Source organism: Lepeophtheirus salmonis, chromosome 8 (assembly GCF_016086655.4).
Source record: "Lepeophtheirus salmonis chromosome 8, UVic_Lsal_1.4, whole genome shotgun sequence".
Classification (NCBI taxonomy): Eukaryota; Metazoa; Arthropoda; class Copepoda; order Siphonostomatoida; family Caligidae; genus Lepeophtheirus; species Lepeophtheirus salmonis.
This window is the reverse complement of record NC_052138.2, coordinates 1,658,030-1,675,364: the sequence shown is the minus strand read 5'-3', so window position 1 is coordinate 1,675,364 and position 17,335 is coordinate 1,658,030. Positions and strand designations below refer to the sequence as shown.

At 33.2% G+C, this 17,335-nt stretch overlaps 1 protein-coding gene across 2 annotated transcripts in view; it reads left to right on the top strand.

The window, feature by feature from the left end:
- The window catches only part of LOC121123183 (insulin gene enhancer protein isl-1), a 62,083-nt gene extending 45,073 nt beyond the window's left edge, over positions 1 to 17,010 (top strand). Inside the window, exons 4-5 of one of the 2 annotated variants that reach the window (XM_040718308.2) lie at positions 755 to 1,350; positions 16,425 to 17,010. In XM_040718308.2, the coding sequence (XP_040574242.1) occupies positions 755 to 1,350; positions 16,425 to 16,682 (854 nt within the window). In that variant the 3' untranslated portion in view covers positions 16,683 to 17,010. Of the gene's footprint in view, positions 1 to 754; positions 1,362 to 16,424 lie in introns of both variants that reach the window. The other variant, XM_040718309.2, reaches the window with a different exon arrangement.
- The last annotated feature ends 325 nt before the right edge of the window (positions 17,011 to 17,335 follow it).

Below are 17,335 nucleotides of genomic sequence, written 5' to 3'. Positions count from 1 at the left end.
CTTAAAAATAGTTCATTTACAGTTTTGTGTTTGGTGAAGGGAATTTTGTGTTACAGCGTTCCAAAATTGAAGAAAATAAAAGGGAAAATTCGATATATTTTTCTGTATCACTACGACCAAGGTGAAAAGGTGGAGTACGCGGTCAAAAAACTGTGCTGTTTATGGACCCAATACGGTATCAAATGCAACAGCAAAGCGGTGCTTCCAATTATTCCGTTCTGGTAATATGGATATGAGGAAAATATCGATAAAATAAGGAAAATTGTGGAGTTGGACCACTTATTCCGTTCCTGTACAGGATCTGAAGAATAGCTAGAAAACTGTTTGGAATCATCTAAGTCGGATAATTCTAACTACGTTAATTTATTTGTCAAAATAAAGAGAAAAAACGCTCAGAACGTTTTCTGCACCTATTGTTAAGGCAAAATTATCGGCGTCATTCAAAGTGTCGATTTTTCAATAACGCACCCTGTATAATATATAGAACGACCTTATTTTGTGTTACCCACCCTGTTGTATATACATATCTAGAAATATATATAATATACGTATTACAAGGGAAGATTTACTAATTATAAAGTAATTTACATATCTCCTGTTGTAAGATTTCTCCTTATTATTCATTTAAAAGTTTCCCCCCTCTCCATTCTACTCCAAACTCTTCCCCCTGTTTACATAGTCTTATTGAATATGAATGTTTATTATATGAATATTATAGAATGAATCTGTTTACTTATGACTTCTTTAATTTCAGATGAGTCTCAGGGCTCCTTCGAGGGCTTCCTTCGCGGAGAGCGAGGAGGTGGGGGTGGAGGTCCTCCCTTCTCTGGTGGCTTTGATGAACCCTCGTCCTCTTCATCCTCTTGTTCTTCCTCCACTACTGCCACTCCTACCACAGCCCACTACAAGTCGTCGTCCTCTTCCAAGTCCTCCAATCGTCGAGTAGGCCGCGTTCGCACCGTTCTATCAGAGAAACAGTTGAGTATTCTCAACAAGTGCTATAACAACAATCCACGACCTGATGCCAATGTCAAAGAGCAAATGGTTGAGATGACTTCTCTCTCACATCGCGTGATTCGTGTCTGGTTTCAAAACAAGAGGTGCAAGGATAAGAAGAGACAGATTTTAGATAGTGAAAAGGAGACCATGGTTAAGGTTCTTGGATATGGAGCCATGCCAGGGATTCCTCTCATTGCTAGTCCTCCTGTGAAGGCGGAGAATGACTTTGCGAACAATTATGGGACTCCTATTCATTCGTATCCGTCTGGGACCTCATGGGGAGGAGGAGGGCATACTCCACGTCAAGGACAGGGGCAGCATCATCTTGATGGCCTCTTGATGCCTGATAAGGTAAGCATTAAGTATGTACACTACTCTTAAACTTTAAGATCTACAAATTGTGAATTCTGTATATGTAGAGGTTCGGTCGGAAAACTCTACAATGCTTATAATTAATGTTGGACCCAACCATTGATAAGTAAAGATATACAAGTGACTCAATTGGACAAACATATACTATGATCTTGAGAAGTTTAATGCAGCTGTTATGTTTGGTCTACTACTAGACGTTGTTTTAAAATCAGAAGGGAAAAAAAAAAAAACCTTCTCACCTCAGTATATTTCTTTCTCTACGGAAAGTAACTACATATTTTGGCCCTGTAAAGAAGTCCAATGTGGAGCGGTCACTTGGGAAAATTCGGGTTCGATTAGTCCTACGTAGTGTTCGATGAGTCCAAAGACTTATTTTCTAGTCAGTGTCCCTCCAGTTACCCCCTTTCAGTCTTTTTTATTTTTATCGATCCGATCTTTTTTGACATTTTTCACGGACCGATTAGTCGGTCCCTCAGTTAAGGTATCTCATCTCTTTGAAAGAAAGAGATTGAGCTGCAATGACATAGTTAGCAATTACGTCATTTCAGTTGTTCTAGTTACCATAAAAGACCGACAAGGACCAGACGAGAAAGAATACAACCTCTTTAGTTTTTTTAGACCCATCCAACACAAGTTCTATACAAAAATCATCTCTCTAGACCAATTTTATGAATGTATTTTTGATGAGGTAGTGTCTGTTTCAATCAGTCGAAAGACTTCATATGCGTGTATAACTAGTATAACAGGATAGTGGATACGCAGGGTAGACAATATTATATTCAAAGAGTGAGATTCAAAAAATATGTACACGACATTGGTCACAATCGGACTAGAATTATTACTCAAACCCAACCAAAAACTAATTTGTTTCAAGCCGAGTCTCAACACTATATATTTTATACATTGTTAGGCTGATAACTTTCCCTTATTATTGTATACAGGAACAAAAATTTCAGCCTAATATTTCTCATAGACGGGTGTATATTTTAGGTGTAGGAGTCAGGCAACCTCCATTATTGTTTGTTGGTAAACAGGGAGTTCAATTAATGTGTCTATCTGGACATGCTATAGTTCCAAATACTTCCCTAGATCCAGAACTGGGAAAGTCTTACTGCTTCCAGACGGACAGAGAAACTTCAAACACTGCAAGGTATGTGCAAGAGTGAAGTCAAACAAACCACTTTCGAACACTTTTGGTGCAAGGACATGTGCCCCCTTCTTCCCCAGATTTCAACTTAATAGACCTTTCCATATAGTCTATTATAGAGAGGGAGGTTTGTGGGACTTCTAATCCCAGTGTCGACGATTTAAAGGGCACCATAGTGTCCGCATGGAAGACTTGTCGGATGAGACCATCCGTACAGCAGTTACGAAACGTCTGAAAGCTGTAGTTGCCGCAAATGATTGCCATGTGGAATGAACAGGGATTCATTTTGTATGGAATTTTAGGTTGACTGCAATGGTGTACAAAGATATTTCGAGAAATAAATATGTGTGTACTTTCATGACTGTTGAAGTTGTCCTAAGACTCATGGGTCACCTAGTAATATTTTTGAGAAAATTATCTTTCTTTTCTTTTTCTTCATGGTGGCCTTTTCTTGCTAATTGTAGTTATTTATCAGAGGAGACTTTTCATTATTTATATTACTTTAGGTAGAATATAGTGTGTACATCCCTATTAATGGTGTTCTTATCCATTTGAAGACGAGAGAGAAAGAATTGATAAGACGGAAAAGAGGGGAAAAATAACATATCGCCATCATTATACAGAGAATTGTTTTTACTATCGTTAATATTCCCTTTAAAGAAGACAGAAAGAGACTCGTTTATTGTTTCTTTTAATTTTTCATCACTCAGTCTTTGGGTGATGCCTCCACCCTTTAGATAGTTGTTCCATAAATGTATATTTTGCAGTCATCCATGGATCTGTCTATCATCAATATCAACAAACAGCACTCCTTCCAATAATAATAATACATAAAAATAAATAGTATAAGTGTTAAAAAATTGTTACTGATGGCAACTTTGACATAAGGTCATGACTTGATGCCTCACGTCGTCTCCCCCTTATTTTTTAAAAGACATTGTCTGACAATGAAAACCACATTATATATAATAATTTATATATATATTAGGGTGTCCCGAGGCATGTAAAATGTCCCAATTTTGAATCATCCTTTATAAGTTATATTTTTCACTACGGATCTTAACACTCACTAATTCAATAATTAATGAAGGTTGAGGGATTGAAAGTTATTCATATTTTGATATATTAAAGCATCAACAATTAGTTACAAAACAAAAACAAAGTTGAGCTCTCTAGCTTAGGTACAAGTCGAAAAAATGATACTTGAACGAGATTTATGAATTTCCATTCGCCCACTCCAAGCAGTTAGGCGTCTCCAGGACCATCTTCTACGCTGTCAGCAAGTCCCAAACGTTGGAGAGGAACAAGGGATATGTCTAAAAGGCTAAAATGGACCTGGAGGTGTTAAAGAATACAGTCCAGTACCCCCAAGTCCATATGGGCCATGCAAGAGATCTTGGGGTTTCACTCTTAGATTTTTTCTTTTCTTTCCAAAAATTTAATATTTTAAATTTTTTGTGAACAGCTACGGATTTTTGATTTTTTTTTCAAAAGATTTAATTTTTTGTGAGTAGCTGTTAATTATTGAATTTTTTTCCAAAAAATCTAATATTTGAAATTTTTTGTGAATAGTAATGGATTTTTTAAATTTTTTGGCAAAAAATTTATTTTTTTCTCAGTAACTGTGGATTATTGAATTTTTTTTCGAAAAAATCTAATATTTTGAAATTTTTTGTGAACAGTAATGAAGTTTTTAATCTTTTTTCCAAAAAAATTAATTTTTTGTCAATAACTGTGGACTATTGAATTTTTTATTCGAAAAAATCTAATATTTGAAATTTAATATGAATTTTTTTTTTTTTTTTTTTTTTCTTCTTTAAAAAATTTAATTTTTGTAAATAGCCGTGAATGGTTGAATTTTTTTTTCATTCTAAATATAATATTTGAAATTTTTTGTGAGCAGTAATGAAGTTTTGAATTTTTTGAAAAAATTAATTTTTGTCAATAGCTGTGGATTATTGATTTTTTCCCCAAAAAATCTAACATTTGAAATTTAATATTGAAATTTTTTTGTGAACAGCAACGGATTTTTGAATTTCTTGTTTTTAAATTTAATTTTTGTGTGAATAGCTGTGAATTGTTGATTTTTTTCTCGAAAAAATCTTATATTTGAAATTTTTTGTAAATAGCTATGGATTTTGCAAAGTTTTTGTTTGTTTCTTTTTCAAAAAAATTCAATAAACAAAAACCGCCCCCTCCCTTAAATATAATCCTGTGGACGCCCTTGAATAGTGACTCCTAACTTTGAAGCAACTACATAAATAAATGCCTTTTATACTCTGATTATTACTTATTCTTCTGACTACTCGTTACTTTGTTAAAGAGATGGACTACTAGCCTATAATTAATAATGTGACGAAGGCTTCTTCTCACCGCCTTTTAAAGAGACTAATTTTCCCAATGTCGGCAAAGATGCAAAGAGATTCTTTTTTATATATTATTTTTTTACTATTTTGTACTTATCGTCGTCTCCATTAAGGTGTTTAGTGTGTATACCCGACTACAATTCCATTCAGTGATTCTATCAGCAGAGCATGCCTTATTATTGCAGCAGTTGTATATATATTGAAGAAAGAATCTCCTCCGCATAGTTTGGAATCTATGTATCTCGCTTTCTTATTCACCTTACTTCCAAAATGGAAGTACTTTGTGGAGATAAGTATCCATCAAAGGTGTTGAGGAGAGATTCTCCTAGTAATATGTCCACGAGTACAGGGTTGATCTTATCTACTGGTACACATTTTATTATTTTCAATCAGGAAGGACATTGATGCAAAATCAAGGAGGAGAACGACAAAATATCTCAATTCGGAACAGAGCAAGTTGAGACTGTTGGAAAGAGCAAAGAAGATTCTGTATTTTCTTAAGGCCAACAAAAATTCGGAGAAAATTTGTCCTCTTTTCTGAAGCGTTGAGGCCACTGTGAATAAGCAGAACAGCCATTTCATCTCAACCGAATATACAGATAGTGTCTCAGTTTCAGTGAGAAAGGTCTTGAGAACAAAAAATCCAGTGCCCAGCACAGGTGAAGTCTCCCATTTTTGTGGAAAGTCTTAAGGCAGATGTTAAAATTACATATTTTATAAGAAAGTGGATAGAAAAAAGTCCGGGGCAACTTTGTTTTGAATCAAGACTGAGCTCAGTGTCATCACACTGCTATAAACCAGGCCTACCTCAGAGACAACTTTCCGGACTTTAGGGACCTCAACATGTGGTCGCCTTCCTCTCCAGATGAGAACCTCTTCGACCATTAAGTCGCGTCTAGAGGAGAGAGTGTGTCCTTCAGTCGCTAAAGAGGCTTCCACAAAGAAGGAATGGACCAATCTCGAGTCAGACTACATAGTCAAGGTATGCAAGAGATTTGTGCCTCTTATTTAGGCAATTATTGGAGCTGAGGGCTTACATATATTGAATTAAAGTTGTGTCAAGCACTATTTTCAGATGATCTTGTTAAATAAATGTCCTCAAAAAACCTCTTGTTTAAATTTTAATCTAACAAAATAGAATGTATAGCAATAAATAAGATCAACCCTGTATATTGTAGGGAAGACTAGGGCAGATGTAAGAGCTATGGTCACAAAATCTATTATAAAATGTTGTATTGGAGCATTTTGACGTGATGTCGTCATCACTGTTGATTAGGGAGTTCCTTTTTCAACTCTATTTTTTTTTCGAATTTTGATTAGGGCAAGTGCGGAAAAGTTGACAAATAGTATAGAAATTACATATGCAAAATTTGATTGCCCTACAAAGTTATCTGTAGGTGGCAGATTGGGTCAAGTTATGAAAAAAGACGTAAACTCTTTACTGAGCGAATATTGATACTTAAAAGGCATTTTTAGTTACTTTGCAGTAAATAATTTGATAAAACATACTTGTATTAAACTATAAAAACTGCAAAAAAAGTTTGATTCTAAAATTGTCCCATGGAACAAAAAAAGAGAGAAAAGTTAGGAATATTTGATGATCAAAATTACCTTGTTATTCTTCTTTTTTTTCCCTACAGAGGTTAGTGTTAGAAAAAAACTTTAATTATATTTTTTATAGGGCTATAATAATATCTATCATAATTAATTAATGCAAAATAATGATTAATGCTGTATTTTAATCCTTATAAGAGAAATAAAGAATTTTTGTCTCTATTCAAACTTTGAACTGGACGTAGTCATAGTCGAAATTTGATAAACAAACCGCCCTATTGTTGATGTCGGCCATTTTAGGGCCCTAAACAATCAAACCCCTTATTGATAAATATATAGGAAAATAATGAACTATTAAATGTTAAAATGGAACTAACAAATAGAAGGACTTAACCTTATTGCCTTTAAGCATTTTATCGCTCAATTGCCTTGTTACAGTATATTTGACCCTAAAATGTGTTAAAAATATATTGATACATCGTTATACAATCTTATTTCCGTATTTTATTATTATGGAAAGAATAAGATATTTTTACACTAATTATCCGCCTTCTCTTGTCCCTAATCGATCAAAAATATAATAAAAATTGTGCAAGTCTAACCATTTTTGGTACATATTACTTTATCGATTCAATGTATAATTTAAAAAATATGCAACTCCAAGGATCTTTGTTCCATTTTGTAGAGATCTCATTTTTTATGGGGTTGTACTTGGAAATATGCAAGAGTATCATCATATTTTCCCCGATTTGAATGCCAATTTCATGACGTCATGCCTCGTGAAGGGAAGATCGATGCATTAGAAGGAAGATACTTCTAACTTGATTATCCATCTCAAGAGATGTTCCGATTTTGAATTACATCAGGGATGATGGGAGGAGAATTCATTCGAGTAAAACTACCAAGCCTCATAAGGCAGTAGAGTGGACTCCTTCTTTGGGAATGAGATACAAAGATCGAAACAATAAAGCGATCAATTCATGATGAGTAGATATTTTTAATATTTCAATATGGGAATCACTTAAAAAATATATAATTGAACAAAAATCCTGGAAGATTCATATTTTTTTAAAGTTCTACATTGAATATTTTTCTATAATATTCCTCATCACTATGTATTATGAATAAGTTATAAGGGTCTAAGGAAGAGTGTTGTTGTTCATCATTTTACAGCCTAAAAATGTAGATATATCGAATTCAGAACAAGATACAGAATCAATGAAAACACGTTTTAATCACAAAAAAACACTTAAAGGCATAATTGTCATATAGAGAATGACGTCATTGATTAGTTGTATAGGAATTAGAAATACATGTTGGGATGAAAGGTTCCCATTACTTTTGATAGAATTGTCAAATAGAAAATGACGTCTTTTAGTTGGGCATGGAAAAACAAGCAGGTTCAGACCCAGGAATTTCGGACTCGGGCCTAGATCGAATCCACCTCTAGTGTGTATGCACATATGAAGTATAAAAATATACTGAGATTTTCTCCTTTTCTTGATTTTTGCTCCAGATTATTTTTATGTTGAGGTAATACATATATACTGTATCCCACCCCGAATTAAGGGATTTTGGTTTTTTACGAGAAAATTTAATATTTATATATTTTTTTCTTCAATATTTAAATATTTGAAAGGTAATTTAATTTTCTGTGAATAGCAAAATTCCAATAATAATTTTTTTCTAAAAAATTAATATTGGATTTTTTTTCCCGAAATATTTAATATTGGAATTTTTTCTTTTCAAAAAATTTTGTCTATTCAATTTTTTTTCAAAAAACTTTATAAGTAAAATTTTTTGTGGATTTTGAATTTTTTGTCCAAAAAATCTTACATCTGGAATTTTTTTTCAAAACACTTTATATTATAACTTTTATTTTTTTGAGAATTATATGGAGGTTTTGGAAAAAAAAAATTCCCAAAAATGTAATTTTTTGAGAATAACTATGGATCTTTGATTTTATACGAAAAAATTAATTTTTTTATAAATAGTTGTAGATTTTTGAGCTTTTTCTCTGAAAAAATGTAACATTTTGAATTATTTTTTCCAAAAAAAAAAAAAAATTTTGGATTTCTTTGCAAAAAAAAATCCAAAAAAACCCCCCCTCCCAAAAAAACCCCATATTCCTGCGTACGCCCCTGTCACTAAAGCTAAATGCTTTGTGGTGGGAAGGGGCTGGGAACTTGAGTTAAATAAATATTTTACAATTGGTACATCACTAAAAAAAAAGGTTGAGAATCCCTGATTTAGGAGATACCTTTGAAGATAGGAGTAGGAATTAAAAGATTTATTTTGCAGTTGCTCTTAAAAAACAACAACAAGAACACAAAAAAACTTTCTGTGTAATTACACTTTTATCTCTAAAGATTTTAATATTATTATTTTTTTATTTCTTGACTCTCTGTTTCTTCTTTTTCTTCAGACGGGCTGTTGTTATTCGAGTTACTTGCTTACTTAGATATGTAGGTAGAAGATGTTTTCTGCATTTTTCTTGTTATTGACGTTATTGATCTAGTTACCCTTCATCAAGACTATCGGATCTCCTTACAGATTTCTTATATTTTCTTAATTCCAAGGATGTGTTGTGTTATCTCACTTAATTGTTTATCATTATTGACAATGACAAGTGAACGGTTGGATAAAGAAGGAGATTGACTCTGTAAGCTTAAGTACAGCACTTTTATTTTTGATAATAGAAGAAATAAACATGAGGTTCGTCAACATAAAAGTAACCCAGAATGATCTTTCTCAATATTGAGTCTGGACCCGTAACCAAAGAGTACTCCCATGTCTATAAGGGACCTGGATTTTTCTCTAAGGGTTCACTAGCTTGGTTATTAAGGAAAATCGTGTACATTTTGAGCATGTTTAAAAAAAAAAAAAAAAAGAAACTGAAAATCATTTAAAGAATGATTCATGACGTTTCATTAGATCAGCTACAATCAGCTGTGATGGGGACGGAGGGGGAGAAGGGAATAAACAAGAACATTGCCAAGGTTTGGTAAACCCAAACCTGGTCCCCTAACCATCCCTATACGAATCCCATGGATTAATTCTTTAAGAGGTACTTGGAAAGGAAGGTTTTTGCCAATTCACACAAAAAGATCGACTCTTTGAATGCCACTATCATCAAATACTCTAACAAAGTCTCCCCTGCGGACGTGCACAAAGCCTTCAAATCCTTTAGGCCTCGTATCGAGCGAATGATTGGTGAAGATGGTGGATACATTAAATGAATTTATTCGTTTGTGTTATTAGAACTTGTAAATAAAATTTCAAGCCTATAATTGCTTCCCTTATTCATCAGGATGCAGTTAAAGGTTCGCCGGATTGACCTGTTACACCCTCTTCATGAAGTAAATGGGAAATAAATGGAGAATTTTTCATTGAGTGTATATTTATTCAATGTTGATTTTGTGTTGACGGGTCACATATGCTCTGATAAATAAGGTTATTTCAATGTATACAATATATATATTATACATATATTTATAGTGGGAAGGAAGAGTTGTTCAAGACACACACTGCTTTGATGGATGTAAATATAATCTGTATATTTTTGTTAATATGAGAGGGAATTCTTTATCCGAGATTATAATTGATAGTCGGTCTCAAATTCCCAAAATGAATACATTTTTCCAATTTAAATAAATTGCTTTCATTAATTATTTCCCTTCTCTTCCTAAGAAATTAAATTAAACAAAACAAACTATTTATATGAATAATTTTTATTTATATAATACAACGTTCACACAGAGTTCGTTCTACGTACAGCGTGTACCAGGGAATGTTGAATGAAACTTTGGAAAAGTTTGGATTGGCTTTTAGAATCTTTTTCTATTTTATATAATATTTAAAACTTAATTTTTTGTCAACAAATTTTTGAAATTTTTTTTTGGAAATATCTATAGATTTATGAATTTTTGGATATTTAAAAAGACAAACAAACATAATATTGCGGACGCCCTGCTACTTAACTGCAATTATTGGTGAGTTATTAAGAGATTTTCAAATAGTAACTTATACAATCTACTCATACAAGTTATGTCTTGTACAGAGCACATATATAACATTGTTATTATTTTTTAAATATTAAATATTATTACTTGTGAAGGACTTTCCGGCTTTATTTATATATAGTATGAATATTTTATATATGACGTGAAGAAGAAGGGGGAGTCAGTTTTGAGATAGATAAAAAGTTGGGTGTTATTCCTCAAGGTCACAACTTGTATGTGTAGGGGGATAAGGACACTTTTGGTTGAGGACCGATCCTACACTATTTTTTATCCAATATCTCAGAAAAGTTTACGAAAAACAGTTTTTTTTGCCACTATAATTGAAATGATAAAGTAGAGCTCTAATGTAAATATTGGGGCCAGGGATGACACTCAAAATTTTATAGTATCACTAGAAACTAGGTGTGGATCATTGTGAAAATATCGGATTTTGGCCTAAGTCTGGTTACGAGGTGTCGGGCAAAAATATGAGAATCTATACAATGAAAGTATTCTAATATATACTCATGAGAGCTAAATATATTTAAAACATCAGATTGTAATAACTAATTGATAAAGTCAAATATCGCAGAATCAAATCCCGATTAAAATAATGAAAACGCATTCATTTTGAAGCTTTAAATATAGTTAAACTTTTTTCAATTTCTAATATTGGAATTGAGGTGATTATACATTTTAGGTGTTTAACGTCTCTCGGTACGAAATCATTCATAACAATACTATCTATAAAATATATTTGTAATTGGCACACATACAAATAATCAAAAACGTCAACTCCAGTCTATTTTTCATAGGATGTTAAATCGAAAATGACGTCAACGATTAGTTATAAAGGAATTACAAATAAATGTCGGGATGGCATGTTCAGGGCACGTGCTTTTTGGGTTGGGCAAAATGAGGTGTAGATGGCGGGCTTTCGCTCTCGGGTCTAGATCGTATCCACCTCTACTAGAAACTGAGAAGTTTCATAAGAATATTCATCGAACCCTTCTTAATTGGTCAAGTGAAGCTTGTCATCGCAAATCATATGTGTTTTGACCTCTTTTGAACCCCTGAGACTAACTCACTGCAACCCTAGGGCTCGATTGAACCCAGGTTGATAACCACTGCTTTAGATAAATAAAGTTTGTAGATATAATTAATATAATCAAACGAAATTTATCAATTATTGTTGCATGTATAAAATCCCAAGATTTGGACATTTTGATACAAATCATTCCTAACGTGACGACGTCAATAGCCCAAGGAGTGTCATTTTTTTATTGTGCCTATTGCTTTTTTGATGTTCGAGTATAAGGGACTACTGTACTGAATGATAATAATTAAAAATTATTGAAATCTTTTAAGCATGAGTGAGCTGATATCTATGTATGTATTTATGTAGATATGTCCATCACGTCTCGTCATGGTACTCGTCAACAAGATTAGCTGATAAATATTTTTTATCATTTTATCAAAAACAAATACTGATAATAAACCCTTTCTGTCAACATTCATTTGTCATTAATTTTACGAATTGGTAGTAGGCCTTTTCTTTAGTCAATCCCACCCCCTTGGCACATTTTCTAGAAAAAAAGAAAGAAAACAAACTCAAAATTAGAATCCATTTTATAGGGATCAAATAATTGCTACTATTTTTGAGATAACCCTGTTTTGTATAGCCTTAATTATTACGTAACAATTTAGTTTTTCATTTTTTTCTGTTTAAGGCATCAGTTTCCTATAGATATTTTAGAAGATTATAAAGTGCGTGTTTAATACTCGTATGTAGCAATGACGACTTTATTAAAGACCTCTTCCAATACTCCTGACATCACTACTTGAAAACGTTCGGTTCGATTCATCACTTTTTTAGTGCGAATATTTTCGGCCCATCTTTGATTTAATTTCCTTTAACATCAAGTGTTGTCGTACAGACCGCAGCTGTTGGAGGGGGGGGGGTCTTTGGAGTATCAGAGTTGGTCAAAATAGGTGTCACATTAAGTTGTTTAAATGGATAATGAGCGTCAAAAAAAATTGAGGGCCCATAGAAAAATGACTTTAAAAAACACGTCATTAAATTATTTAATATCGACTCAGGTTAGAAAAAAATGAGCTAAATAATGTATTCGAAATTCCATTTATTATTTTGGTAAAAGTGAAGAGGGCAAATCATATTTTTTGAAGGTCACATTAGGCCTCCCCAAAATAATTTTTTTACCATAGGCTCAGGCAACACCCAACTATAGATCCAAAATAGACCAAGACTTAAAGAGAGATTAAGACCATAGCAAGACTTCTTTCAAATCTAAATGAAAAAAAAAATACACGTTCAGTCTAGTTTTAGAACCGGTCCTTTCTTTTAGGTTGCCATCTTGATTTTCCGTTTCTTTTAATTTAACATGCCCAAAATACACATTATTTTCAGCTCAACCCATGGTTCCCGCCCCACAGGACCCACACATTACTACTAATTATTATAAAATGGGGTTATTTTTACCCCCGAAGATGATTCACCTTATTAACAACAATGTGACGTCACATGAAAACAATTAGGTATTTTACAAAGAAGGAAGTATACTCAGATTGAAGAGACATAAAAGATCATCAAAGAGCTACTAATCCCTTAAAATATGGATTAATAATCTCTTTCCCTCATATTTTATTCTTTAATACTTTAAATATACAATCATATATATATATATATTCTAACTATTAATCAACTAACGAACCAAATATGGTACATGGTATGATGTTCAAAAATAACAAGAGTAGAAGTTCTGAAGGTAAGCTAACTCTCACTTAATTGATGAAAAACTATAAAGGCGTAGGGTGTTGTTCTTGTATATACATCTATGTACTTATAGTTTTAGTTTCCCCCTGGGTAATAAAAAAACCATCTTCCCCAGAGTCGTTCCTACAAACATACATAAGACAGAGTGCAGGGAAGACCCCGTCCCCTTTCTCCTCTTAATAATAATGATAATTCTATGAAACAACTATGTTAGGTAAGTAATGGAATAATCATCTTCTTAATGGTCTTTTGAGCATGCTGCGTCCTCCTCCTCCTCCTGATCACGATGATAAGACACTCACTAATTCGATGTGATTTCTCAAACAATATCACATCCCCCCTCTTCCTCCTTTTTCATTTAGTTAGGCGTACATATTTGATGTATAGGGGTCGGGAATGATATGGGGGAATTGGGAGAGACTACTTTTCTTTAGGTAAATTGAATTAAATGTTCTTCTTGGATGCTGTTCCTATGATCATCTCTATATATACCGGGTGGGCCATTGAAATCTAAAAACTTACTAATTCAATGATTAATGAAGTTTCTTGAGTGATTGAAATTTACTCATATTTCGATATACATATATTAAGTATAAACTATTAGTTACAAAACAAAACAAATCTGAGCTCTCTAGCTTGCGTACAACTCCAGAAATTGACACTTGAATGGGATAGACGAATTTCCATTCGCGCACTCCGAGCAGTTGGGCGTCTCCAGGACCACCGTCTACGCCGGCAACAAGTCCCAATTGGAGAGGAAGAAGGGTTATGTCAAAAAAGCCAAACTGTTCCAAGAGGAGTTAAAGAAAACAACCCAGGCCAATCCTCTCATGTCCATGAGGACTCAACCAATAGACTATCCAAAAAGCTATCAAAAAGTGAGTGGAAAGGTCCTTGTGATGATAGAGAGCCCACTTTTGAAACCACCAATGAAAGAAACCCATTTCCTTCGTTGTGAGACTCATTTGAACTCTTTTTTGACACCTTTGCCCCCAGCCCTTGAGCCCTCATGCCAACTTCCTCGACTACACTTTTTGAGGATGTTTAACAACGATGCTATTTTTGTCGTTCAATATACTGAATAAACGTTAGACGTAAAGTTGAGTGACGTCATCAATGACTGAAATTTATATGTTTTTAGGACTGATATGCAGGACAGAATGGGAGAAGGTGTGTCTTCAGTTCTACATAAGGACCACTGACATAGCGAAATCTATTAGTGATCCGCTGTGACCGGAAGTTTGCTGCTCGTGATTTTTCCGGGTTTCTAAATAAAAACTCCGTAAAAATGGGGAACTAAACCTTTTGAATATGAAGTACATTAATGGTCTTCAAAATAAGCAATATATTTTATTTACTAATGCATAGTCCTTACATCAATATGAGACACACTTTTCTAAGTAGGAATCTCTGTTGTGTGAAATCTATGAAAACCAAAGAGTTAATGATTCACAAGTTATTTTTCTACGTTATAAGCAATTGTCCTCCCAACCAGATTCCATTTCGAAAGAGTATCAAAATGAATGAACGGTCAAAAATGGTACTTTGGGGTCATACTTGATAAATGTATGACCCCAAAGGGGATTTTGAGAACCACTGTTCTATAGTAGTATTTGTACATATTATAATATTAAATCTATCTACAGAACATACATCGAGTTACTTTTCCAAAAGCCTCCCCCCAGAATTTTTTAATGCTTATACTCATATATGTATAGATATACATATATATTTCAGGATTTTTTGTTATTCTTTTTATTATTATCCTTTTCGTCTTTCCTTTTCGTTCCTCCTTCGCTCGATTTACTTTTAATTTTCCTAATGGATTTCACTGTACAAAAAATGTTTACACTCTAAAAGTACATATTATGTAGTCTGTATAGTACAGAGATCAGGGGCTCTCAATAGTTTTTGGCTGTTAGCCAAAATCTCAGGGATCATACTCATGAAACCCTGGCTTAATTGTTCATTGTACACTCTATAATATAAACATGAAACAAGTTTTATTTATAGATTCGCTTTATTTCATGCCTTTATAAGAAGTGCTACAATCATCTGATTACAGCCAAGTATGGTCATTTCTGTTTGACAAGGTGTTGCTAAGGAGAATCCATCTTCATAACGCCTATTCGAGTTTCTTTTTGTATCCAGCCTTTTAAAAATGATTCAAAACGGTTTTATGATCGATGTTCAATTCCTTGGGGATGCTTACGACTCCAAACATAACGTCCTATCTCGATATTTTCCATTATTCTATTGAAATTTTCGACAATAGGCCTGTCAGTGCATGCTGCATCATTCACCTCCACCACCCTAGAACGATTAGATTTCTGTGGCTTTAGAATGTTTAATTGAGTATTATTATTATGGTTCTATCTATTATTCATTCAATTATTGTCCGTCATTCCTAGCTTATAGTACAGAATGTTAAAAGATAACTAGGACCCCTTATGCAGAATTTTTATAGTGATCAAAATAAAAAAAAGTAATTGTTATGCATAATTTTTTTTCTTTTTTGTCAATTTGTCATATTTTTAATAAAAGGTTGTTCATTTAAATTGTATCTCCTTCAAAAAAAATTAAGAGTCTGTTGTTGTCAATTATAAAAAATGTTTTTAAATATTATGTCAAAAAAGTTGAAGGGCAATGCCCTCTCCAAAAAAAAAACCCACATTTCCGGACGTCCATAATGACGTCACCATTATGTAATTTGCCCTCTGTTTGACTTATTTGACTTATTCTGTCCTTATTTGAAGGACTGTTGAATGTTGAAAAAGATCGGACCGATTCGGGGGAAAAAACCAGAAAGGGGGAGGGGAAAGACTGAATATGAAATAAGTATATAATATACATTAGGATGTCATTCTTGTAAAGAAAAAACTAAGCGTATCGATTAAAAAAGGATTTTATGTTACAGGCAGCTGATATCATCATATGTCTTGCTCCCGCTTTTTCTCTAATTTATACCTAGCGCGTTATCCATTGAGCTACGTCACTCCATTAATCAAATAAAATAACGTTATTCTATTGATTTGCATAATTTAGAGACACACATGACGTTATAAACAATTCATATAACATGTCTAGACCGAATTTTAGATTAGTTTATGACATAATCTTCCCAAATTTCTGAGTAGTTTCTGCGTATATGTAGAGTGATTATATTATAGCTAATTCCCTTCTCATTTCAGATGATCTACAGGACTAACAACCTATCCTCGATTCCTCCTCCTCCTGGCGTCTATAATCATATGAGCAATGATGGAAGAACAGCTGGGCCAGGGGATCCCTTGGTGCGTCCTACTTCGGATCCGAGTTACACTCTTACATGTCTTGAAGGGAATGGTCGACTTACAGCTGGCGGGATTTTGATGGAAGGGGATTCAAATGGAGGTGGGGGTAGTAGCGGGGGTGGCTCATCCAATTTGATCATTGGCTCAGAGGCATAAGTCATACACGCTCTACGACGACAACAATAAAATATGTAAATGATATTTTTCCCAATGTGATGAAGAAAACTACAATCAGAATTTGATTTTTTTTATTATATTTTGATTTTCAATATTTGTGTGTGAGAAGGTTTTAATGTGAGTTGAAAACTATTTAGTGTGGATTCTTAATAGGATTCGTTTTTTTGGTTTTTTTTGTGTGTGAATTTTGCGAAAAAGTTTTTATAAATATACATATTATAATAGTATAAAATAAGTCATTAATTAATATTTATATCATATATAATATACCGTGTGAAGATTTTAAATATAATTGTGAACTTTCAAACTTTGAGTCTATAAAATGATTGTCTCAAAATCTAACCTTTGTGTAAATGAGGAGAAATAGAGTCGGAGTTTATGCCTATTTTGGTGTAGTCGGTGTCAGGAGTCGGAAAATTTGTACCTAGTCCAACTAAAAACTTATTTATAATCTAAGGCTTACATTGAGGGTTCCTAAAGTGTTTTTCTAAATGGCTATAAATTATAAATAGGTATTAAGTTCTACTAATTTATGAAACTTGAAAGTAAACTTCTCCTTATAACTTTACTACACAAATTTCAAAGAGTCACAATTCTCGAACATCTCTAAATTATCAAATTGGAAGAGAACA